Source organism: Oncorhynchus mykiss, chromosome 15, assembly GCF_013265735.2.
Source record: "Oncorhynchus mykiss isolate Arlee chromosome 15, USDA_OmykA_1.1, whole genome shotgun sequence".
Classification (NCBI taxonomy): domain Eukaryota; kingdom Metazoa; phylum Chordata; class Actinopteri; order Salmoniformes; family Salmonidae; genus Oncorhynchus; species Oncorhynchus mykiss.
Genome location: NC_048579.1, coordinates 50,786,150 through 50,811,891, shown reverse-complemented (window position 1 = coordinate 50,811,891; position 25,742 = coordinate 50,786,150). Strand labels below are relative to the sequence as shown.

Below are 25,742 nucleotides of genomic sequence, written 5' to 3'. Positions count from 1 at the left end.
ATGACGTGACTGTTTTAGATCCAGTAGGTTTCATGTACATATTCAATGCATACATTTTATTAATGTAATTTAAAGTGTGTACGATAGAGAGAGATAATGGTGATCTATATACTGTCCATGAAGGCAATGAGAATGTCATACATGCGCATTTTGTATGCCTAATGCTCCATGGTATTGACGTATGGAGTTCCCTTGAGGAAAATTGCACACAATACAGCATAAATCAGTTCCTTTTATTAGGATAACGCAATTGACTTTAATGCCAATTTGTTCAGCCATAAATGAAGCCGATATCAGCATTCATATTTCGATTTATTGCTCATGGTTATAGTTCCAGCCCTGAAGGAGAATCCAGCCTGATTTAATATCTATTTATTGCCGCCGTTTCATCTTTAATTGAGGTTTTATAATGATTCACAATGTCACTTGACACTTGGAGTTTCTCCTCCAATCTCAAGTCCAACCAGCACCAGAGAAAAGTATAATTTGTGGCAAATATTGATTATTTTTCCACCCTTGGCGAAGTGTTTCAGACCGTATTATTCATACAGCCGGTTCACTGAGACGAGATATGGGAGAGCGGGAGAGGGAATGTATATTTCTGTGGCATTTGGACTATCTCTCACACCAGTTCTTTCGGGTCAAATCGACCCTGGCGTTCACAGCGTCACAGCAGGGGTCGTGAAGCTGTGTCCTGTGTCGAGGATAACAATTGGGAGATGAGCGTGCTACTGTAGCCTAGCTAGCGCTGTTATATTGTTCTCAAGCGTCATGTTAGAGGTTGCCTCGCACACTCAGATGGTAGACACAGATAAGACCATGCCTGTTTGGGAGGGGGCTTTGAAGTCCCCGTCCCCTCTCCCGCTCTCCCATATCTCACTCTGTCTCTTTGGAGATAGCCCCCCACAAAGACCTTGTAAAGGAGACCAAACCCTGCTTTCTCCTTTGGCTCTCTCTCCACTGAAGATTTTTAAAGAGATTTTGAGTTGATGTTGTTCGTTTTCTGATTTATTATTTTTATTTTGTTGTGACGCAGATTAAAAAGCCTTGGCTCTCATCTTCACTCATCTCAAGAGTTGCAATATCAACATGAGGGAATATGCACTTAATGTATGATCAAAATTATGCAACATGTTTACATTATGAATATTATTTCTTCCTTTTTGTCTTTTGCCCACAAAAAGACAGTCCGACCGACAGACGCACAGTCCGACCGACAGACGCACAGTCCGACCGACAGACGCACAGTCCGACCGACAGACGCACAGTCCGACCGACAGACGCACAGTCCGACCGACAGACGCACAGTCCGACCGACAGACGCACAGTCCGACCGACAGACGCACAGTCCGACCGACAGACGCACAGTCCGACCGACAGACGCACAGTCTGACGCACAGTCCGACCGACAGACGCACAGTCTGACGCACAGTCCGACCGACAGACGCACAGTCTGACGCACAGTCCGACCGACAGACGCACAGTCTGACGCACAGTCCGACCGACAGACGCACAGTCTGACGCACAGTCCGACCGACAGACGCACAGTCTGACGCACAGTCCGACCGACAGACGCACAGTCTGACGCACAGTCCGACCGACAGACGCACAGTCTGACGCACAGTCCGACCGACAGACGCACAGTCTGACGCACAGTCCGACCGACAGACGCACAGTCTGACGCACAGGCCGACCGACAGACGCACAGTCTGACCGACAATCCGACCGACAGTCCGACAGTCCGACCGACCGACCGATAGACAGTCCGACCGACCGACCGATAGACAGTCCGACCGTCCGACCGATAGACAGTCCGACCTACCGACAGTCCGACCGACAACATGGTGACACAATGAAGTAAACTGATGATATCAAACAAATTGAAAACATACAATGAATTGTGTCCATGCAGGCGTTCTTTGTGAAGGACTACATCGTGAATCACCCTGAGGACGGGGAGAAGATCGGACGACTAAGGGAACTCATGTTCGAGCAGGTCAGTTTCCAATGTTGGAAAACACTAGGCCTACTTTAATAGGAGAACTGCTAAAGTTTTGTGATGATATTTCATCTGGAAGAGATCGACGTTAACAAAGGAAATGCACCGTCTCCGCCTCCTCCCTCTAGGCCCACATCCTGGAGTACGGTCTGGCCGTCCACGAGAAGTTTGTCCCTCAGGACATGCGACCTCTACACAAGAAGCTGGTGGACCAGTTTCATGTGATGAAGTCTAGTCTGGGGATCCAGGTTAGTGAAGGCCACTCAACAGGAGCACCACCTGTCAAATCCTCAAATTGACCTTCATCAAACCTGCGTCAGCACAACCATAACTCATGCTAGCATAAACAATATGCGAATTACATGTTTTCTCCTCCCCTCCCTCTTCTCCTTCTCCCTCCGTTTGCCCTTCTCTCTAATCCCCACCCCAGGAGTTTCCGGCGTATGTGCGCGCCAGCCCCGTGCACTTCACCAATGGCAGCCCGCGTAGTTCGTGCAGGAACTCGGTCCCCAACATCATCAGCCCAGATGGCGCTCGCGTGGTGGCCAGACGCAGGTGAGAAACACTGTCCTCGTCTCTCTCTCTCTCTCTGTTCTTTCCACTCTTCCTTTCACCTTCTCCCTTTTCTTCTTCTGGCTCTTCCTCTTTTCACTCCCATACTCTCTTCTTTCCTCTCCCTTTCTGTCTGCACATCCTATACTCTTTAGCTCACTCTCTCTCTATCTCTCGCTCCTCTCCTCTTTCTCACTCCCTGGTTTGGCACCATATGGGCGTGTGTGTGTGTGTGTGTGTTGCCAGGCTGGTGGACAAATTGTGTGTGTGTGTGCTCAGTGACCCTGCCATTCTCTACCTGTGACATCCTACCTCCATCCTACCTCCATCGAGCATAAAGGGGCACAAACCTACACTGCCCAGAGGGACACACACACACACACACACACACACACACACCCAGCCTCAGTCTGTCACTGACATTTCTCTCACTGAGTTTTTACTGTCCTCTTAAGTCGACATCTTGCAAATGTAAAACGCACTAGCAGTTACAACTTGTGATTTAAGGAGAGATAATGGGCCTTTTTATCAGAACCATATGGTATTATGTCAGATGAATGCTCAACCAAATTCTGAAAGTAACTGGTCTTATTTTCTCTGTCTGTCTGTCTCTGTCTGTCTGTGTGTGTCTCTGTCTGTCTGTGTGTGTGTGTGTCTCTGTCTGTTATGTTTGATCAGTCCCCTCACCTACCCGGCTGTCAACCGCTACTCATCATCATCGCTGTCCTCGCAGGCCTCAAATGAAGTGAGCAACATCACAGGGCAGTCGGAAAGCTCTGACGAAGTCTTCAACATGCAGGTTCAATTGCAATTGAATTTACCCTCAACCACCCTTTTTCAGTGAATTCCTTTTTTTTGTTGGTGTTTGCAAAAACTCACAGCGATCTAAACTAGATCTAAACTAGATTAGGATAATTTCACTCCCCCACACGATCCTGGCTGTCTATAATTCTTAACTTGTCAGTGATGTTGCTGATGTAGTTGTTTGTCCCTGCAGCCCAGCCCATCTACCTCGAGCCTCAGCTCCAATCATTCTGCCTCTCCCAACGTGACCAGCTCTGCTCCGTCCAGCACCAGAGGTAAGATGAGCAGAGAGAGAGAGAGGGGGGGTTGAACCCGATGAAGAACAAAAATAAAAATATATCACTTATTGGAAAGACACCACTATAACCCAAAACACAGTTGAATGCTTTTTGGCCTCAGACACTCGGTGGCATGGTGACCACTGTAACTGAGAGAGCAGTGTTTTTCTCAGTTTTCTATGTACAGACCCAATGAACACAGCCTGGCCATAGAGACCAGTCATCACAGGCAGATCTGGCTACCCAGAGAAGACAGGCTGTGCACACTCTGCCCTCAAAGAGAGGTCGAGACAGAGCTGCATTTCCTTTTACGCTGCGAGGACTTTGCAGACATACAGGCAATTTTCTTCCCCAAAACTGAAAACAAATATGACTGTGAAAGAAAAACATTGGAGAAAAATATCCTCTCTAGAAAGAGAGTGAGAGAGAGAGAGTGAGAGGATAAACAGCTCATATCATATCTGAAATAGTATCAGTACTTGCACTGGGAACAATCTGTATTCAGACCAAAATACTTCACTGAAACAAAAACATTGTACCACTCGAGAACATCAGGAAATCACTAGATAAGGGAAATGTGGTCGGAGCAGTCTTCCATGACATGAAAAAGTCCTTTGACACAGTTAATCACAGTGTTCTGTTCTCCAAACTCCCCGCCTTCAATTTCTCAGACCAATTGCGTCACTCTCTGTCAGCATCAAAGGAGAGACAATTGAACAAGTCGACGTGGTGAAATATCTGTCGATCAGCCTGGACCCACTAAAAGATCGGTAGAAGCGTCAAAGCAAACCGCCACTGTTTCACATGAATAAGAAGTGTCTGCCTCTTGTCTTCTTATTCTTACATGCAGTGGTGTTCTCACGTGTTCTACTGTATAACAGCCTGGATCCAGGCCAGCCAGCCAGTGCTGAGACCCCTAGAGTCTCTGTACGACCTTGCACTGAAAATCCTGGACCGAAAGCACATACGCTACCATCCATCGTCACGTCTTGAAAAGTGCAAATTTGCAAAAGGGAATCTTGTGTTTCAGTGTCGAAGTCCCTGACCAAACGCATGCCGAAGCTGCAACGGCTTGGAATGTCCACCAGAGGGGGCCTCCAGTTGAAACCAGGGTCCCTCTAAATATCCCTATTAAAACTGTCTATTGGCCAGTCCTCCTCCTCTTACAACGGAGCACATCATAAACATTTAACGCATTAAAAGAAACACCAAAGAATTGGTTGCTTACAGCTCCATACCATGTATGAGCTGCCGTGTGTTCTCAACAGATGCGTTAAGGCCCTCTTACCGCCTTCCACGTTGTAAATATTGGTCAACACGTAGGACATTTGCGCGGTGCTTCTACTTGTTGTCTAACATTTGACATTTGATGAAGGCAGAGACTATTTAATTGTATAATAGAAACAATCTTGAGGCAAGCAGCTGCAGGGGAGATCTATCTCTGATTTCACGGGGAAGAACTCCAAGAGTAAAATGTTACATGCCCCTTATATAAGTGGAAGGTGATGATACAATCATATAGTTTATGCAAGAGTTATTTAATGCAAGCAGCCGTTCCGGAACACAATGGCCTTGTGTCAGGGTGCAGACATATCAGGACTCAATGAAAAGGCATGACAATCACAGTCCAACACAGAACATATCCCCTTGAGAAGTTACAACAGCTCACCCCAAATTCTGCCACCACAATGACAACACTGCATATAATTGTGATAATGTACTGATATGTGATTTAAATGGGATTTTAATTGATTATGCATGGCTTTCGTTCCTTTTGTTTCCATAAGAGTCATTCTAGGGGACGGCTATCGGACATTAGCATAAGATGGAAACATCCGTGGGACGATTGTTTGTTCAATGTGTCAATGTGTTTGTACTTGTCTCTATCCAAAATCAACCAAACGACAAAAGAGATGAAAGTAGACAGACAGAAAGAAAGCGTGAGGAGAGAAATGTGATGTAGTTAGATTGGTGAAAACAAAGGATTGTTTGATTGAGAAATGCAAGATGAAATGGAGAGACAAAGGACATCTTGAGAGGGCGCATTGTTGATTACGCCTGTGAACCAATAGAGGATGTCTCGGAGTCCTCTGAGAAGCTTTTAACCACAGCCAGGTTAGGAGGTTCTTTAGAGGATTGCTCAGACACTCTCATGTGACACTCCCATGTGTTTCTGCCTGATGCAGATCATATGCATAAGAATACATGGAGAGATTTCTGGATGCCTATACATTCCTCTTGGCATCCTGTGCAACCAGAAGGACCCCTATAAAGCCACTGCCAGGACCATAAAGTGTTTAGAGAAGTACAGCAAACTGAACTGCCTGTAAGATGCTCATCTCATTCCCATATGATGTCCATTCTAAAGCTAATTGCCATATTGTGTGTGTGTGTGTGTGTGTGTGTGTGTGTGTGTGTGTGTGTGTGTGTGTGTGTGTGTGTGTGTGTGTGTGTGTGTGTGTGTGTGTGTGTGTTAGTTTATCCCTGGAATGAGTGTCTGGTGCCACCACAGTGTGACAGCCAGCCCAGCAGGGCAGGTCTTTTATGTGCTGAGGTTAGTGAAGTGGAAACAGCCAGGGTGGAGGATGTGGAACGGGGAGCTGTTGGTTGGTCGATAGTTTTTGACTACCAGCTTCTATGCTCGTTTATTTGTGTGTCTCGCTCGTCTAACAAGACCACCTTTTGAACTTGTTTTTTTGTGTCATCATTGGTTTAACACCTATTCTCACACTCCCTCCCTCTTCCTTTCCCTCTGTCTCTCGCTCTCTCTCTCCAATAAAACAAATAACACAACGCCTCTCCCCTATCTGATCTAGGTAACCTAGTTAAAGCATATTTATAATGTAACTTCATCGTACTGCTACGGTTGGATAGAGCGAGGCCCTAACTCCACTCCTTCTCCCATCTCCTTGCGTCTCTCTCCATCACTCATAATATCTAACAAGGAGAGTGAGGGTAGGAAGAAAGAGGAAACGACAATGCATGTTCTGTCTGAATGTCTCAAGTCTGCCCATTAGGCATTTTAAAACACTTCCTTCTTTCCTTATTATGATAAGCGTCTACTTCCTACTATTAACTGTCAGTTTAGGGATCCGATTGCTGCTGGTCAGATTAGCACACCCGTAAATAGCTAATGTTACACCGCAAGTCAGATGGCTCGTTGCTGAAAATGCTGCATGTTCAAAATGAGAACCAGCTAACACTAGCTAGCTACATTGGCTCTTAGCAAAGATAATGGATATGCTGACAAGATACAGTACGTGTCTTCCGCCCTAACAATAATTGTCCACAAAGTGGCACGGTGGGCTGTAACTCCCACCTATCCTTTCTTTGGATTGGTGGATACATTTCATAATTGTAATCATTTTTAGAATCGTCGATGAGGGTTGATTACACAACCGCCTGTATTCAATGGAGTGAGATGCTATGCTACTAGCCTCATGCCATGAATATGCATGCAGTGGAGCAAAAAAAGTATTTAGTCAGCCACCAATTGTGCAAGTTCTCCCACTTAAAAAGATGAGAGAGGCCTGTAATTTTCTTCATAGGTACACATTGTAGGATTTTTAATGAATTTCTTTGCAAATTATGGTGGAAAATAAGTATTTGGTCACCTACAAACAAGCAAGATTTCTGGCTCTCACAGACCTGTAAACTTCTTCTTTAAGAGGCTCCCCTGTCCTCCACTCGTTACCTGTATTAATGGCACCTGTTTGAACTTATCAGTATAAAAGAGACCTGTCCACAACCTCAGTCACACTCCAAACTCCACTATGGCCAAGAGCAAAGAGCTGTCAAAGGACACCAGGAACAAAATTGTAGACCTGCACCAGGATGGGAAGAATTAATCTGCAATAGGTAAGCAGCTTGGTTTGAAGAAATCAACTGTGGGAGCAATTATTAGGAAATGGAAGACATACAAGACCACTGATAATCTCCCTCGATCTGGGGCTCCACGCAAGATCTCACCCCGTGGGGTCAAAATGATCACAAGAACGGTGAGCAAAAATCCCAGAACCACACGGGGGGGACCTAGTGAACGACCTGCAGAGAGCTGGGACCAAAGTAACAAAGCCTACCATCAGACGTGTCAGACGTGTCCCCCTGCTTAAGTCAGTACATGTCCAGGCCCATCTGAAGTTTGCTAGAAGGCATTTGGATGATCCAGAAGAAGATTGGGAGAATGTCATATGGTCAGATGAAACCAAAATATAACTTTTTGGTAAAAACTAATCTCGTCATGTTTGGAGGACAAAGAATTCTGAGTTGCATCCAAAGAACACCATACCTACTGTGAAGCATGGGGGTGGAAACATCATGCTTTGGGGCTGTTTTTCTGCAAAGGGACCAGGACGACTGATCCGTGTAAAGGAAAGAATGAATGGGGCCATGTATCGTGAGATTTTGAGTGAAAACCTTCCATCAGCAAGTGCATTGAAGATGAAACGTGGCTGGGTCTTTCAGCATGACAATGATCCCAAACACACCGCCCAGGCAAAGAAGAAGTGGATTCGTAAGAAGCATTTCAAGGTCCTGGAGTGGCCTAGCCAGTCTCCAGATCTCAACCCCATAGAAAATCTTTGGAAGGAGTTGAAAGTCTGTGTTGCCCAGCAACAGCCCCAAAACATCACTGCTCTAGAGGAGATATGCATGGAGGAATGGGCCAAAATACCAGCAACAGTGTGTGAAAACCTTGTGAAGACTTACAGAAAACGTTTGACCTCTGTCATGGATGCGACCCAGTCGTTCAGTCTTTTTGTTCTGTATCTATGGACGCGACCCAGTCGTTCATTCTAAATGTTCCATTGCCATACTGGCAACGTTCTTATCCTATGCTTGCTGGCTAGCCAACTACGACTAACTTACAGTCATGTGCAGACAGAATAACAACAAAGTAGCTACATTTGTTTAAGCTGTTTTCTAGTGACATTTATTTGGATACATCCATAGCAATGAGCTAATGAGGCACGATTTCACCTGGCATAGAAAATGTGCTCTCTCGTTAGGACACGGTTCAGAGGAGCTAGCCAACAACACAGCTAACACAATAACTTCAAACTAAAGCTGGAAAGACAGCAAACTAGCTGCACTTAATTTAGTTTTACTTTTTTTCAATTGACATTTCTTTGTATGTATCCATAAAAAATGATTCATGAAACGCTGCGTCTCTCTCTCACGTCCTGACTCCCGACCCCTACACGTTCATTTCGATGGGACAGCTGGACATCGAATTTGAATATTGAAACAACGTTGCAAATGTCGGAGAGACAGACCGCAAGCTTTATACAAGTCTCCGCTATTGAAAACTAAATGTTAGTCCAAAAGAAATGTGAGATAATGTCTAGATGCTTTTTATAGTGGAGATCAGGTTGATAAATTGCCTGGCTGGGCTGATGAGACAGTGGATTGCGCAGTCAGATGGAACAGAGTAAAATAGGCATTTTAACATCATAGATTTAGCCGGTGGGAACTTGTGGAATATGGCCAATATACCACACCCCCTCGTGCCTTATTGCTTAAGTAATGTTTGAATCTGTGTAAGACTGTAATGTATTTCATAATGTTTTAAAATGAATGTACATGTTAAAGTATTTTTCTTTATGAGTTGGACCCCAGGAAGACTAGCTGTTGCCAATAAAATCTACATCTAAATCTCTCCTCTCTCGTCACCTCTCCCACCAGGTTCTCCCCAGCTGCAGGACAAACACAAGCATTCCAGAGAGAACTCCTGCCTCTCTTCCAGGGAGAGACCCGTCAGTGCCATCTACCCCAATCCCCTGGACCCTGCACAGGTGAACACACACGAACAAATCAATAGACAAAGTATAGTTCTAATACCTTTTATTAACGTCTCTGCAGTTTGAACCCAAAGAGCTGTTCAGCAAGCATGACATGTCACTCACAGTATGGATTTCTCAAAGTTAAGACTAAACCTGAACTCCACAAAGTCAAGATATCTTACTTTCCTTTATGGATTTTGCAGCTTCAGTATTGTGCTGTCTTGTTTGATTTTTCTAGAGGGCGACCCCTCATCAAATAGGTGACACCACACTACCCCGAAGTGATCCTAACCTTTCTGCACCAGACAAAGGTAAAACATGTCTCATTGTCTTGTATGTTATCTCATTCATTGTCTCCATCTCTCATTACAGTACATGAGTGTATATCAGCCCAAAATCATTATAACACCAAAGTATCCTTGCCTATGTGCCGTACCAAGACACTAGCGTGCTGCTAAACAGTCGCTTCTCATCCTCCAGTCAGTCAAAGAGATCATAGCTATGGTCATCTGTCCGGACATGAGTGTAGTTGACAGACTGACCGGTGAGAGTGTGACAGACTTTGTCTGGAGAGTAGACATCTGCTTCAATGACAGCCTCTCCCCACGAGGTCTGTTCCCTCCCAGCTCCATCAGCATTCACAGGCAACAACAGACACGTGAGGAATCCCAAATGGCACCCTATTCCTTATAAAGTGCACTACATTTGACCAAGGGCCATGGGGCTCTGGGCAATTAGGGTGCCATTTGGGATACAGACACATTAAATTGATGCCTCTTATTTATTAATATCAGAATGTGTGAAAACATGTTTATTCCCCAAGGGTTGATGGGATATGCCTTTTCAGAAGGCTATGCATATGTATAAATGCATATGTGTCTGTTTTTTCTTATCCACAGATGTCCATTTTGTATATTTTGTATGTTATATAAGCGCTTTATATTTTTACATATTCCAGTGGGGCGGCATTTAAATCAAGTTTGGAAGGGCCCTTGTGTAATTAAAAAAAGCTCCGCTGTTTGATTGCTTTCTGTGAACTTCACTGAAGGTTAGAAGTTCAGGGAAAATGAACTCATGAAATTAGTATTTTATAGAAAATATTTTTAAAAAACAATGTCAAAACCACAAGCACAGCGGTGTGCCACTTGAAGGTGTATTCACTTAGCTCAAGTGGAAATGCACAAAGCACAGGAAGAGCACCTTCGTATTAACAGGAGAGAACAGGGCAGTGTTATTTTCAGTGGGATTTCTCTCACTGCATTCTTAACAGCACAGCGAGCGTTTAAGACCAACACGTGTCAGTTGCATGATATTCAGTACATAAGAAGATTGAGGTGTGGGTGATTAATAATAATAATTAATAATTTGGTGGGTGCTTGTATTTGTCCTATTTCACACATATATTAATTAGTGTGTATTAATTGGAAATTAATTTTTGCATATCCCACTCTCTCTGAGACACCCTCGGAGAGCGGGGTCACACCCCAGGTCTGCCATTCAACGGGGATCATGGAGCAATTAGGATTAAGTGCCTTGCTCAAGGGCACATTGACCAACAAAAAAAAAATGTTCCACCTTGTCTGGGATTCTAACTAGCAACCTTTCGGTTACTGGCCCAACTCTCTAACCACTAGGCTATTTGCCACCCCAACAAATTTAAAGGTGCAGTCTGTCAACTTGCCATCTGACGATACTTTATATTTAGGCTAAGAAAATCTTGAAATGTAGTAACTGTGTCATAAATCATCAGTTACAACAACAGACACTAATCCCTACCTCTGTTATTACATTTCCTGTTATCCACTATGATTACATTTCTAATATAGATCTAGATTCTGGTCTACATCATCTGCTGTGTTCTGATGTGTTGTGTTGTAACCCAATGAGCAGTGATTGATGCATGTCTGTCTATATGTTTGTACACCAACGTAGTGAGACCCACCTTCAGTAGCTGGAGTCTAGACAGTGTAAAAGAGGTCAACAACACACAGTTCTCTGACACTGTGGGAAAGTTGCTCTGTCCCCCTGTCCCTCCTAGGCCACCATACCCAGGTAAACCAATCAGAACACTCGACCAATGAGGAATGGCACTAATACTTTCCCCCATCTTTTGACACCTGGTGCTTCCACCTGCTCTCTACCAGGGCCCGTTGTTACGCTGTCAACTCTCTGCTATAAACTCAGCTGCTTTCTTCTGTTCCTCCTGGTTTGCTTCTATAAATAACTTCTCCTTCACACGATGTATACATACTGTAGAATACTGGTCTGTATTCTAGCCTGGGTTGCCTGTCTGTTTCTGCTCGAGCCAACGTGTTATTATCCTGCCAAAGGCAACCATCTAGCACTGTTGAGTACACAAATAGTCCAGTACCCAAGCGATTTATTCCTTCTTTGTTATTGTAAATAATAAATAAATACAATTCTTAACTGAATTGCCTAGTTAAATGAAGGTTTAATAATTGACTATCTGACCAGCTTTGGTCGTCATAAAGCTGTGAATCCTTTACTTTATGCATGTCTTTTATCTGAGGGGGAAACCAACAACAGCTTAGAGGATATATTTTTCCTCTGCTATGCCGCCTGCTACTCTATAATCGTAACTATATATAATAACTGTAACCAGTTAGACTCAACTATACTATAAGCTTGTATAGATGCGCCTTCTCATTCAGGGGTTCATTCGATCCCACAACAGCAAGCCTACACACACGCAAACAGACACATGCAGCGCACAAACACGCATACAAACACATGCAGCGCACACATACACAAACATATACACACAGTGCACACACACACAAACATACACACACGTAGTGCACACAACTCCCACATCTCAAGCCCTGAGCTTGACACTTCCAGTAAACTTAGACTTATGTTATTATATTTTTTGAGCTATATATTTATTTTGTGATTCACTAGAGCATACTTGTCCCCCTGTTGTGGCGTTGAATTGAGTGTTTTGCCCTCCAAAGAGCAGCATAGCAGCTGTTGGATGTATAAACAGCTTAGTGTTGACTAAGGACCCGCGGTTGTGTGATTTATTTGATTCATAGATGCCGAAGCCCTCAGCTGTGGAGGACTCACTCCAGTGTCCTTAAGTTGACTGGTCCAAAATGGTGGCAGGATTTAAACGTGCCCTCTTTTCTCTGTTTCTCTCTGGTTGACTGTCAACAGGCTCTTCAGCCAAGACCATAAGGTCGCAGTCCCCGGTCCCAACGTCCAGATCTCCACAAAAGGTTGGTGTTGTGTGTGTGGTTGCATTTACAGTTGAAGTCGGAAGTTTACATACACTTAGGTTGGAGTCATTGAAACTCGTTTTTCAACCACTGTACATTTCTTGTTAACAAACTGTAGTTTTGGCAAGTCGATTAGGATATCTACTTTGTGCATGACGCAAGTCATTTTTCCGACAATTGTTTACAGACAGATAATTTCCCTTAAAATTCACTGTATCACAATTCCAGTGGGTCAGAAGTTTACATACACTAAGTTGACTGTGCCTTTAAACAGCTTGGAAAATTCCAGAAAAGGATGTCTTGTTTTTGGAAGCTTCTGATAGGCTAATTGTCATCATTTGAGTCAATTGGAGGTGTACCTGTGGATGTATTTCAAGGCCTACCTTCAAACTCAGTGCCTCTTTGCTTGACATCATGGGAAAATCAAAAGAATTCAGCCAAAAATTGTAGACCACAAGTCTGGCAATTCTGGCAATTCTGGCAATTTCCAAATGCCTGAAGGTACCACATTTATCTGTACAAACAATAGTCTGCAAGTATAAACACCATGGGACCACGCAGCCGTCATACCGCTCAGGAAGGAGACGCATTCTGTCTCCTAGAGACGAATGTAGTTTGGTGCGAAAAGTGCAAATCAATCCCAGAACAACAGCAAAGGCCTTGTGAAGATGCTGGAGGAAACGGGTACAAAAGTATCTATATCCACAGTAAAATGAGTCCTATATCGGCATAACCTGAAAGGCCGCTCAGCAAGGAAGAAGTCACTGCTCCAAAACCGCAATAAAAAAGCCAGACTATGGTTTGCAACTGCACATGGGGACAAAGATTGTACTTTTTGGTGAAATGTCCTCTGGCCTGACGAAACAAAAATAGAACTGTTTGGCCATAATGACCATCGTTATGTTTGGAGGAAAAAGGTGGAGGCTTGCAAGCTGAAGAACACAATCCCATCCGTGAAGCACGTGGCTGGTAGCATCATGTTTTGGAGGTGCTTTGCTGCAGGAGGGACTGGTGCACTTCACCAAATAGATGGCATTATGAGGAGGAAAAGTATGTGAATTTATTGAAGGGACATCTCAAGACATCAGTTAAAGCTTGGTCGCAAATGGGACTTCCAAATGGACAATGACTCCAAGCATTCTTCTAAAGTTTTGGCAAAATGGCTTAAGGACAACATAGTCAAGGTATTGGAGTGGCCATCACAAAGCCCTGACTTCAATCCTATAGAAAATGTGTGATTAGTACTGAAAAAGCATGTGCGAGCAAGGAGGCCTACAAACCTGACTCAGTTACACCAGCTCTGTCAGGAGGATTGGGCCAAAATTCACCCAGGTTATTGTGGGACGCTTGTGGAAGGCTACCCAAAACGTTTGACCCAAGTGAAACAGTTTAAAGGCAATGCTACCAAATACTAATAGTCTATGTAAACTTCGACCCACTGGGAATGTGATGAAAGAAATAATGAAATAAATCATTCTCTCTACTATTATTCTGACATTTCACAATCTTAAAATAAAGTGGTGATCCTAACTGACCTTAAACAGGGAATTTTTACTAGGATTAGTGAAAAACGGAGTTTAACTGTATTTGGCTAAGGTGTATGTAAACTTCCGACTTCAACTGTATGTGCCCTCTGGTGTATGTCTGATGATGCTAATCTGAGTGGACTGTGCACTACAAATAGGGTCAAGAGGACAGCATGGGATCAGAACCCAGAGTCCTTCATTCCAGCAGTAGATGACTCATTTGATCCTGTTTGTGTGCATGCTTGTCTGAATGTGTGTGGGTTTGCGTACATACAGTGGGGAGAACAAGTATTTGATACACTGCCGATTTTGCAGGTTTTCCTACTTACAAAGCATGTAGAGGTCTGTCATTTTTTATCATAGGTACACTTCAACTGTGAGAGACGGAATCTAAAACAAAAATCCAGAATATCACATTGTATGATTTTTAAGTAATTAATTTGCATTTTATTGCATGACATAAGTATTTGATACATCAGAAAAGCAGAACTTAATATTTGGTACAGAAACCTTTGTTTGCAATTACAGATTTCATACGTTTCCTGTAGTTCTTGACCAGGTTTGCACACACTTCAGCAGGGATTTTGGCCCACTCCTCCATACAGACCTTCTCCAGATCCTTCAGGTTTCGGGGCTGTCGCTGAGCAATACGGACTTTCAGCTCCCTCCAAAGATTTTCTATTGGGTTCAGGTCTGGAGACTGGCTAGGCCACTCCAGGACCTTGATAGGCTTCTTACGGAGCCACTCCTTAGTTGCCCTGGCTGTGTGTTTCGAGTCGTTGTCATGCTGGAAGACCCAGCCACGACCCATCTTCAATGCTCTTACTGAGGGAAGGAGGTTGTTGGCCAAGATCTCACGATACATGGCCCCATCCATCCTCCCCTCAATACGGTAAGGTCGTCCTGTCCCCTTTGCAGAAAAGCATCCCCAAAGAATGATGTTTCCACCTCCATGCTTCACGGTTGGGATGGTTTTCTTGGGGTTGTACACATCCTTCTTCTTCCTCCAAACACGGCGAGTGGAGTTTATACCAAAAAGCTCTATTTTTGTCTCATCAGACCACATTACCTTCTCCCATTCCTCCTCTGGATCATCCAGATGGTCACTGGCAAACTTCAGACGGGCCTGGACTTGCACTGGCTTGAGCAGGGGGATCTTGCGTGCGCTGCAGGATTTTAATCCATGACGGCGTAGTGTGTTACTAATGGTTTTCTTTGAGACTGTGGTCCCAGCTCTCTTCAGGTCATTGACCACATCCTGCCGTGTTGTTCTGGGCTGATCCCTGACCTTCCTCGTGATCATTGATGCCCCACGAGGTGAGATCTTGCATGGAGCCCCAGACCGAGGGTGATTGACCGTCCTCTTGAACTTCTTCCATTTTCGAATAATCGCGCCAACAGTTGTTGCCTTCTCACCAAGCTGCTTGCCTATTGTCCTCTAGCCCATCCCAGCCTTGTGCAGGTCTACAGTTTTATCCCTGATGTCCTTACACAGCTCTCTGGTCTATGCCATTGTGGAGAGGTTGGAGTCTGTTTGATTGAGTGTGTGGACAGGTGTCTTTTATACAGGTAACGAGTTCAAACAGGTGCAGTGAATATAGGTAATGAGTGGAGAACAGGAGGGCTTCTTAAAGAAAAACTAACAGGTCTGTGTTAGTTGGAATTCTTACTGGTTGGTAGGTGATCAAATACTTATGTCATGCAATAAAAGGCAAATTAATTACTTAAAAATCATACAATAGGATTTTTCTGGATTTTTGTTTTAGATTCCGTCTCTCACAGTTGAAGTGTACCTATGACAAAAATTACAGACCTCTACATGTTATGTAAGTAGGAAAACCTGCAAAATCGGCAGTGTATCAAATACAGTGGGGCCAAAAAGTATTTAGTCAGCCACCAATTGTGCAAGTTCTCCCACTTAAAAAGATGAGAGTAATTTTCATCATAGGTACACTTCAACTATGACAGAAAAATCTAGAAAATCACATTGTAGGATTTTTAATGAATTTATTTGCAAATTATGGTGGAAAATAAGTATTTGGTCACCTACAAACAAGCAAGATTTCTGGCTCTCACAGACCTGTAACTTCTTCTTTAAGAGGCTCCTCTGTCCTCCACTCGTTACCTGTATTAATGGCACCTGTTTGAACTTATCAGTATAAAAGACACCTGTCCACAACCTCAAACAGTCACACTCCAAACTCCACTATGGCCTTGACCAAAGAGCTGTCAAAGGATACCAGAAACAAAATTGTAGACCTGCACCAGGCTGGGAAGATTGAACCTGCAATAGGTAAGCAGCTTGGTTTGAAGAAATCAACTGTGGGAGCAATTATTAGGAAATGGAAGACATATAAGACCACTGATAATCTCCCTCGATCTGGGGCTCCACTCAAAATCTCACCCCGTGGGGTCAAAATGATCACAAGAACGGTGAGCAAAAATCCCAGAACCACACGGGGGGGGACCTAGTGAACGACCTGCAGAGAGCAGGGACCAAAGTAACAAAGCCTACCATCAGTAACACACTACGCCGCCAGGGACTCAAATCCTGCAGTGCCAGACGTGTCCCCCTGCTTAAGCCAGTGTTGCATTCAAGTCTGGTCCTCTCGCCTGAATTTTTGTTAATTCTTAACACCATAAAAAAAACTCCAGCTCCCTCTGGATGTACCCAGAGGAAGAGCCTCTTCATTATATATCCCTGAACCTGGTACAACTACATGTATTTATAGTTCTCTCCATATTTTATGGAACAACTGCCCTGTACCTTTTCTAGAATCCTTCATGGGTTGTGGGCTGGCTGCTGGTGAAGATATGGTGTTGAGGCCCAGGGAACTTTGTATGTACACTGCATGATCAAAAGTATGTGGACCCTGCGTGTCGAACATCTCATTCCAAGATCATGGGCATTTAATATGGAGTCGGTCCCCCCTTTGCTGCTATAACAGCCTCCACTCTTCTGGGAAGCTTTACACCACTCCAGCCGATGCTTGGGATTACGCATGGTGATCTTAGGCTTGTGTGCGGCTGCTCGGCCGTGGAAACCCACTTCATGAAGCTCCTGACGAAAGGTTATTGTGCTGATGTTGCTTCCAGAGGCAGTTTGGAACTCGGTATTGAGTGTTGCAAACTAGGACAGACATTTTTTTTACCACTTTTTTCACCAGAACGGTGGTCCCGTTCTGTGAGCATGTGGCCTACCACTTCAAGACTTAGCCATTGTTGCTCCTAGACGTTTCCACTTTACAATAACAGCACTTTCATTTGACCAGGGCAGCTCTAGCAAAAAAATGTAAAACTTGTTGGAAAGGTGGCATCCTATGATGATGGTGCCACGTTGAAAGTCACTCAGCTCTTCGGGTAAGGCCATTCTACTGCCATTGTTTGTCTATGGAGATTGCATGGCGGTGTGCTAAATTTTATACACCTGTCAGCAACAGGTGTGGCTGAAATAGACGAATCCACTGTACACATACTTTTGTGTATGTAGTGGTATATATTGGTATATCGGTATATCTTCTTTCCACCAATTGATTGGTCAAAATGTTTAAAAGTATTTTTCCATATATAGATAGACACACCCTATGTGTTTGAATAACATTAACTAGAAATGCACCGAGCTTGTCTGATGCTTCAAGCACCATGTTTGATTAAATAATTAAGACACACAAATGACTCAAGAAAGAGCTGGTGGTCATATTGTGTAAAAAAAAAAAAAATGACAGCGAGTGCCTGTGTAACTGGCTCCTGTTTTCTCTTTCTCCTCCCCCTACTGCAGAGAAAAGGCTCCACAGCACAGCAAGTGTTTATTGCGCTGTCCATGCTGAAGCTGTAACATCATGTCAGCCCTTTCGTTTTTTTCTTGTTTCTGACTGAAAAGTTCTGTTACCGAAATTCCTGATTTGTTTAACTATTTATGGTATAGGGGACGGTTGCGTCCCACTTGGGGAAAAAAAACTGGTAAAATGCAGCGCGGCAAATTCAAAAAATTATATAAAAAGCAAACTTTCATTAAATCACACATGTAAGATACTCAATTAAAGCTACGCTCGTTGTGAATCCAGCCACATGTCAGATTTTAAAACGTTTTTCGGCGAAAGCATAAGAAGCTATTATCTGATGATAGCACAACAGTAAACAAAGAGAGTAGCATATTTCAACCCTGCAGGCGCTACACAAAACGCTGAAATAAAATATAAAACATGCATTACCTTTGACGAGCTTCTTTTGTTGACACTCCAATATGTCCCATAAACATCACAATTGGTCCTTTTGTTCGATTAATTCCATCCATATATATCCAAAATGTCCATTTATTTGACGCGTTTGATCCAGAAAAAAACAGCTTCCAAAAAACGCAACGTTACTACAAAATATTTCAAAAGTTGCCTATAAACTTTGCTTAAATATTTCGAACTACTTTTTGTAATACAACTTTAGGTATTTTTAAACGTTAATAATCGATCAAATTGTAGACGGGGCAATCTGTATTCAATACAGCAAGTAAACAAACCATGCTCCTTTTTACGTCTTGCGCAACTCTCCTCTGGGTTTTGCCTGCTACATAAGTACTGTTATACTCAGACATGATTCAAACAGTTTTAGAAACTTCAGAGTGTTTTCTATCCACATCTACTAATAATATGCATATCTTAAATTCCTGGCATGAGTAGCAGGAAGTTGAAATTGGGCACGCTATTTATCCAAAAGTGAAAATGCTGCCCCCTATACCTTTTTTCTCCCCAATTTCGTGGTATCCAATTGTTTTAGTAGCTACAATCTTGTCTCATCTTGTCTCATCGCTACAACTCCCGTACGGGCTCGGGAGAGACGAAGGTTGAAAGTCATGCGTCCTCCGATACACAACCCAACCAAGCCGCACTGCTTCTTAACACAGCACCATCCAACCCGGAAGCCAGCCGCACCAATGTGTCGGAGGAAACACCGTGCACCTGGCAACCTTGGTTAGCGCGCACTGCGCCCGGCCCGCCACAGGAGTCGCTGGTGCGCGATGAGACAAGGATATCCCTACCGGCCAAATCCTCCCTAACCCGGACGACGCTAGGCCAATTGTGCGTCGCCCCACGGACCTCCCGGTCGCGGCCGGTTACGACAGAGCCTGGGCGCGAACCCAGAGTCTCTCTGATGGGTCTCACAGCTGGAGTCTCACAGCTGGCGCTGCAGTACAGTGGCCTTTACCACTGCGCCCTTGCCCCCTATACCTTAAGAGGTTAATTAAACATGACAAATTCCTTCATCCCGTGGCTCTTTTTTACGTGAAACACGTTAGCATCTCATGCATGAGGCCAAAAGGGCCTGACCTATAGCCTATCATAATCACATAAATAAATTGGTTATAACAAACTCGGAACACAATACGTGACAGCAAAATGGATGCGGAAGACATGAAAAACTCCAAATGTGAAAATGTTTACTGGTTGCTCAGGAGGGAAACGGGAAGTCAGATCTGTTGAAGACATTTGACTTAGTTGTGGAAACTACGGGAGATCAAGAAAAGGGAGTGTATAGGAGCAAGCATTGCGTGAGTATGTGAACGAACGAAGGGGTGATTGATAGACACAGTAGCCTATTGACAAACAGGTGCTGTTAGATTACAATATATTTTTTTCTGCCTGTTTGGAATAGTGTAAACAACACAAAATAATACATTCCAAGAAATACCAGTCTGTTCTAAAATATTTTTTTACAGGCCTTTATTGCACCATAGCAAAGATTAAAAACAGACAAATCTGTGAAATTGCTTTATCCAACATTTAGCCGTTGCATGACGCTTGGTGCTCACGGAATCAGTAGGCTATTAAACAAACACTCAAACAGGCAACAGAAGCGAGATCTGTCTTATTTCTGTAGATAGAAACTCAGCAAAAAAAAGAAACGTCCCTTTTTCAGGACCCTGTCTTTCAAAGATGATTAGTAAAAATCCAAATAACTTCACAGATCTTCATTGTAAAGGGTTTAAACACTGTTTCCCATGCTTGTTCAATGAACCATAAACAATTAATGAACATGCACCTGTGGAACGGTTGTTCCACAGATACTAACAGCTTACAGACGGTAGGCAATTAAGGTCACAGTTATGAAAACATAGGACAATAAAGAGGCCTTTCTACTGAAAAACACCAAAAGAAAATGCCCAGAGTCCCTGCTCATCTGCGTGAACATGCCTTAGGCATGCTGCAAGGAGACATGAGGACTGCAGATGTGGCCAGGGCAATAAATTGCAATGTCCGTACTGTGAGACGCCTAAGTCCTTGCCGTGGCAGACCACGTGTAACAACACCTGCATAGGTTCGGTACATCCAAACATCACACCTGCGGGACAGATAAAGGATGGCAACAACAACTGCCCGAGTTATACCAGGAACGCACATCCCTTCATCAGTGACTGTCTGCAATAGGCTGAGAGAGTCTGGACTGAGGGCTTGTAGGCCTGTTGTAAGGCAGGTCCTCACCAGACATCACCGGCAACAACGTTGCCTATGGGCACAAACCTACTGTCCCTGGACCAGACAGGACTGGCAAAAAGTGCTCTTCACTGACGAGTCTCGGTTTTGTCGGATTCGCGTTGATCGTCGAAGTAGTGAGCATTACACCGAGGCCTGTACTCTGGAGCGGGATCGATTTGGAGGTGGAGGGTCCATCATGTTCTGGGGCGGTGTGTCACAGCACCATCGGACTGAGCTTGTTGTCACTGCAGGCAATCTCAAAGCTGTGCGTTACAGGGAAGACATCCTCCTCCCTCATGTTGTACCCTTCCTGCAGGCTCATCCTGACATGACCCTCCAGCATGACAATGCCACCAGCCATACTGTTCGTTCTGTGAGTGATTTCCTACAAGACAGGAATGTCAGTGTTCTGCCATGGTCAGCGAAGAGCCCGGATCTCAATCCCATCGAGCATGTCTGGGACCTGTTGGATCAGAGGGTGAGGGCTAGGGCCATTCCCCCCAGAAATGTCTGGGAACTTGCAGGTGCCTTGGTGGAAGAGTGGGGTAACATCTCACAGCAAGAACTGGCAAATCTGGTGCAGTCCATGAGGAGGAGATGCACTGCAGTACTTAATGCAGACTTTTACTTTTCATATTGACCCCCCCTTTGTTCAGGGACACATTATTCCATTTCTGTCAGTCACATGTCTGTGGAACTTGTTCAGTTTGTCTCAGTTGTTGAATCTTGTTATGTTCATACAAATACTTACATAAATTAAAGGTAGTTGACAGTGAGAGGACTTTTTTTGAGTTTATATGGATGATTTCTAAAGACATTTAACAGTTAGGCTATAGACCTAATTAAGTTGGGGTTTCCTCTCTCCTTACTTCTTATACAGTTAGGCTAAGGCAAGGGCTGTCTCCTTGTCTCTGCTGCTGCGTCATCCACCGCAACTCCAATATGCTGGTTCATTTTGCTGTTATGCACATGGCAACATAGGGAATCATCTTGCACCATGAAAATATTTGTTAAAAATTGTGACTACTTGACTAAAGAGAACTTGGTCGACCAACATCCTATCGTCCAAACAATTGGCCAGATGACTAAGTGGGGTCAGAGCTAATGTGTGCGTGCGTGCTTGCCTGACAATACCTGCCTGCCTGTGTGTGTGTGTGTGTGTGTGTGTGTGTGTGTGTGTGTGTGTGTGTGTCAATGGTGTGTACATGTGCATCTCTTTCTGTTCTTCTGTTAATGCTGATGAGTGTTCTGGCAGTGATTTGAATGTCTGTGTGCTATATGGTTTCCCTGTTGGTTGTCAGGCAGTATTGAACCACAGTTGAATTATCTTCCCCCTCTATGTCGTCTCATGTTCTCATCCACATTGGCTCTCGCCTGTCAGATAACTCTGCTAATGAGCCATTTATTATCTAGCACCAGTCTGCATGTGTCTAGGCAGTTTAGAAGGAGTGACATTTTAACAGGCTTTTACAAACCTGCATTGATGAAGTCTTGTTTTGTGTTAGAAAATCAAATACAGTTCTTTGCACTGGCAGTTTTTTGTAAGTGAGGCACAAACAGCAACACAAATACAACGCTGTGTGTGCGTGCGTGCGCGCGTGTGTGAGATAATGGGGCCTGTTGGCGGTCTGCTGTGGGGTCTTCTTTGATTGTACTGTGAGGGGCAGCTCAGCGCTCTAGGCCTTTGAGATATGTGGGGAATGTTAATATATCAAGGAGCATTTAGCTTCAGTCTTGCTGAGGGAAGTTATATTCACGTAACTTCTCTCAACAAGACTGAAGCTAAATGCTCGTCACACTGACGTACTGTAGCGTACATAACAGATCAATTGTCCTCTCCACTGAATCCAATTAAGTGTAACAAGATATAACAGTATTTCCATGTCATTTCTCCGAAAACATTTTGACAACGTATTGGATTCCTCATGATGGAACTGCCACATGTTGTGTTTCTCTGTCTCAGTACGCACTGACATATGATGAGGTGGGAAAAGCAGTGTGGCACTGTCACTTTGTCTGGTGTCTTTATGGTTACGCTTCATAGGCTTTATTGTTCCTTTATGCTATACCTCATTAGGCTGTGAAGCACACATGTGCAGTCTTAAATAGACTGGTACCCTCTCTGTTTGAGCTATGGTGGTTGGTTCTCCGTTTCTGATTGGTTCTCTATTTCTGTTTGGTCCTCTGATGGTCTCTCTGTTTCTGTCTCTCCATAGAGTTCACTGCCGCCCTTCACGCCCTCACCCACTGAGTGCCAGTCGGCTGGACTGGTGTCCAACTCGCCCGTCCTCTCTGGTAGCTATAGCAGTGGCATCTCCTCCATGAGTCGCTGCAGTGTGTCCGAGGCGTCGGGCACCGAGGCAACCACTGGAGACCACCCCGCCCACCAGGGGCCCACCATGCCCAACTCGGTCTCCTCGGGCTCGGACGAGCTCATCCGCCGCGAGAACAAGACGCCGCCGCCCTACAGCGTGTACGAGCGCACCAACCCTCGTCGGCCGGTTCCCCTGCCCCACAGTCTCTCCATCCCTCCCAGTGTGGATCCCCCGGCCCTGCCACCCAAGCCCCACCAGCAACGCACTAGCAGCATGAAGCTGGTCCCAGCATCGGACCCTCGCAGGGCCGACGGGGTGCCCCACGTCCCCAGACCCAGACCTCTCCCCAGGAAGGTCTCCCAGCTATAGGCTGGGTGAGGACCTACAACCCTTGTGGGTTGATGGGTGACACCACTGGCGCGTTTTGCACTTTTTACACTGTCTTCTCTTCAGTTTGGTAATCCCAGGCTCTGCCCAAGACAGACTCACGACTCTTGAGTCTGTCTCATTGTGAAGATCTTTTTTCGAAAGGGCTTTGCATTGACTGACGTTGTCATTCCGCACTTTTAGCTCCAGTACAGTAGGTGCCACGCGGTAAATTGCTACGTTTATCAGAAGAGAAATGAACACAACAAACTTAGGTATTGATTTTTAGATTTCTGATAGATGTAATAGTCCCAATATGTATATATTGGTTATATATAAGAAGTGTTTTGCCTTAAGTATTGGAAAGAGTCTTCTATCCATGAGTCTTGCACGTTTTTGAAGTACACTGTACTTTTCTATATGGCTGACTGGTGCTAGAGGTCTCATGCATATGCATTTCAGTTTATGGTGGTAGCTGAGGGTGTGTTCACATACATCCACGTGGTACCGGAAACAGGAAGCAGAGATTTCCCTATTTGGCCATTTCTTTTCATTGTCATGACCATTTGAAAAGTACTGTATAGCTAAAATCAGTGCCCCGGTTTTATTCTTGGTCAGTAATAGAACATCCCTTTCTCGTAGGAATGGAGAATTTGTGGTCGTAACAAGTCACTCAGAAATACACCCCCTTCGTGAGGGTTCTTCAAACTCGACTCTAAGACATAAAGAGCTCCTTTCGTCTTTGAAATCCCCTTTGGTCAATGCACATAGTTCTTGCATTTGACATGTGCCACTAAATTGTATGTCGTTCTAAGTAAATAAACTGGAGGCCATTGCTGTCAAGAGGGGGCCAGAGATGTGGACACACCCTAACCCTCCTGCATGAAGTGTAGTATGTATGTGGTGGTGGATCTTTGGGGTTTACCAAGTATTGTGCCAAAGGACGATGTACTGTATGTATGCTGTAACGGCAAAGTAGGAATCCTGAACCTGGAAACACTCCATTGACTAGACAAGCTGATCTTGTACTAGCCCACAATGAAAACAACCGACTTTTGAGACAAATCCAGTTATTTAGATAAAAAGTCTTTGTGGGGGGGGGGGGGGGGGGGGGTATAAAAATGGCAACTGTTACAAGTAACGAATGGTTGGTTATATGATATTAGCACAAATGAGATTGACTACGTTAGCAGTGGTTACATTACCAAGGACTCCAACTCTTAAAATGTTAACCTCTGACCACAATGGGCATTTGAAGTGCAGTATGTATTGTAGAAAAGATGTCCTCTATTTGCCGCTCAGTGAATTGCCAGCAACTCGTACACACACACACACACACACACACACACACACACACACACACACACACACACACGAGGGCTGCTGTTCTATTATTTTTTTGAATCTTTTTCGAAAACCTTTTCAACTATTCATTGTATAGTCACGCTTGTACAGTACAGCCGAGTTAGTTTGAGGTGATCTCTCTGTGTTTGACATACAGTACCTGGTGGACAGAGTGTACTGGTATTGAGTCCTACGGTGTCTAGGCAGTCTTCACGTCAGGTGGTTTCCTGTCAGTGTTTTATGAAGAGAAGACAACACTGTTTTTGTAATAAAATCCCCTTCTTTTTTTTAATTGCACGAAATATTGATAACTTAATTCAGTACAACGGTTTTCACAATTAACTTGGGTATGTTTCACTTTTCTATGGTTAATTTCCTTTTTAATTTGTTGCAATTTTTTTTTCATCAAATATTCACATGAATCAGTACTTGAGAAATTGTAAATTATATAATGATGAGATTGTTGTACGTATGCCAAATATACTACCTTTGTGTATTACTATTATTGTAAATATTGTGTTTTTAACAAAATGTAGCTAATACACATTTACAGCTTTGAATGTTGGAACAGCAAATTATTGTTATAAATGTCACAAAAAAAATGGTGTTTTAGTGAGTGTAGAAGTCTATAGAGTAATGCATATCTACACCTACAGTAAAACATTTACATGCTCAACTGCCCTATGTAATAAAAAATGTTTTGCTCAAGCTTACCTTTAAATCATTCCCAGCTCTAACCTGCTAAAGACAATCCATCGATAGGTACTTCTATAATAGTTGCACTGTACAGTACATGTGTCCAGCCATGTTTGCTGAATTGTTATAGTGATCTTCTGTGTACTCTAACGTTACGCGATTCAGGATCAGCTTCGTGTCATCAAAGTCATTCCCACACAAATTCAACGATAATCACCTACTGTGGGCGCTCAAGATGATGTAATTGTTTATGAGGAACTGGTGCGTGATCAGGTAAGACGATGTGCGCACATGGGGGAAATATTCCTTGAAAACCGAACACATCTAATGAATGTCTCCTCTTTAGTCTGCTAGGTGGGTGGGGTGGGCCGGGATA

General features: G+C 44.0%; 1 protein-coding gene across 6 annotated transcripts in view; it reads left to right on the top strand.

The window, feature by feature from the left end:
* LOC110490257 (dedicator of cytokinesis protein 4) overlaps nucleotides 1-25,378 on the top strand; it is a 142,642-nt gene extending 117,264 nt beyond the window's left edge. For 3 of the 6 annotated variants that reach the window (XM_036944552.1, XM_036944555.1, XM_036944557.1), the window contains 10 exons: nucleotides 1,913-1,996; nucleotides 2,128-2,247; nucleotides 2,430-2,554; nucleotides 3,230-3,350; nucleotides 3,549-3,630; nucleotides 9,316-9,425; nucleotides 9,652-9,724; nucleotides 11,346-11,465; nucleotides 12,591-12,652; nucleotides 22,862-25,378. In XM_036944552.1, the coding sequence (XP_036800447.1) occupies nucleotides 1,913-1,996; nucleotides 2,128-2,247; nucleotides 2,430-2,554; nucleotides 3,230-3,350; nucleotides 3,549-3,630; nucleotides 9,316-9,425; nucleotides 9,652-9,724; nucleotides 11,346-11,465; nucleotides 12,591-12,652; nucleotides 22,862-23,329 (1,365 nt within the window). In that variant the 3' untranslated portion in view covers nucleotides 23,330-25,378. The remainder of the gene's footprint in view (nucleotides 1-1,912; nucleotides 1,997-2,127; nucleotides 2,248-2,429; nucleotides 2,555-3,229; nucleotides 3,351-3,548; nucleotides 3,631-9,315; nucleotides 9,426-9,651; nucleotides 9,725-11,345; nucleotides 11,466-12,590; nucleotides 12,653-22,861) is intronic. The other 3 variants (XM_036944554.1, XM_036944553.1, XM_036944556.1) reach the window with 3 other exon arrangements.
* Nucleotides 25,379-25,742: the final 364 nt, after the last annotated feature.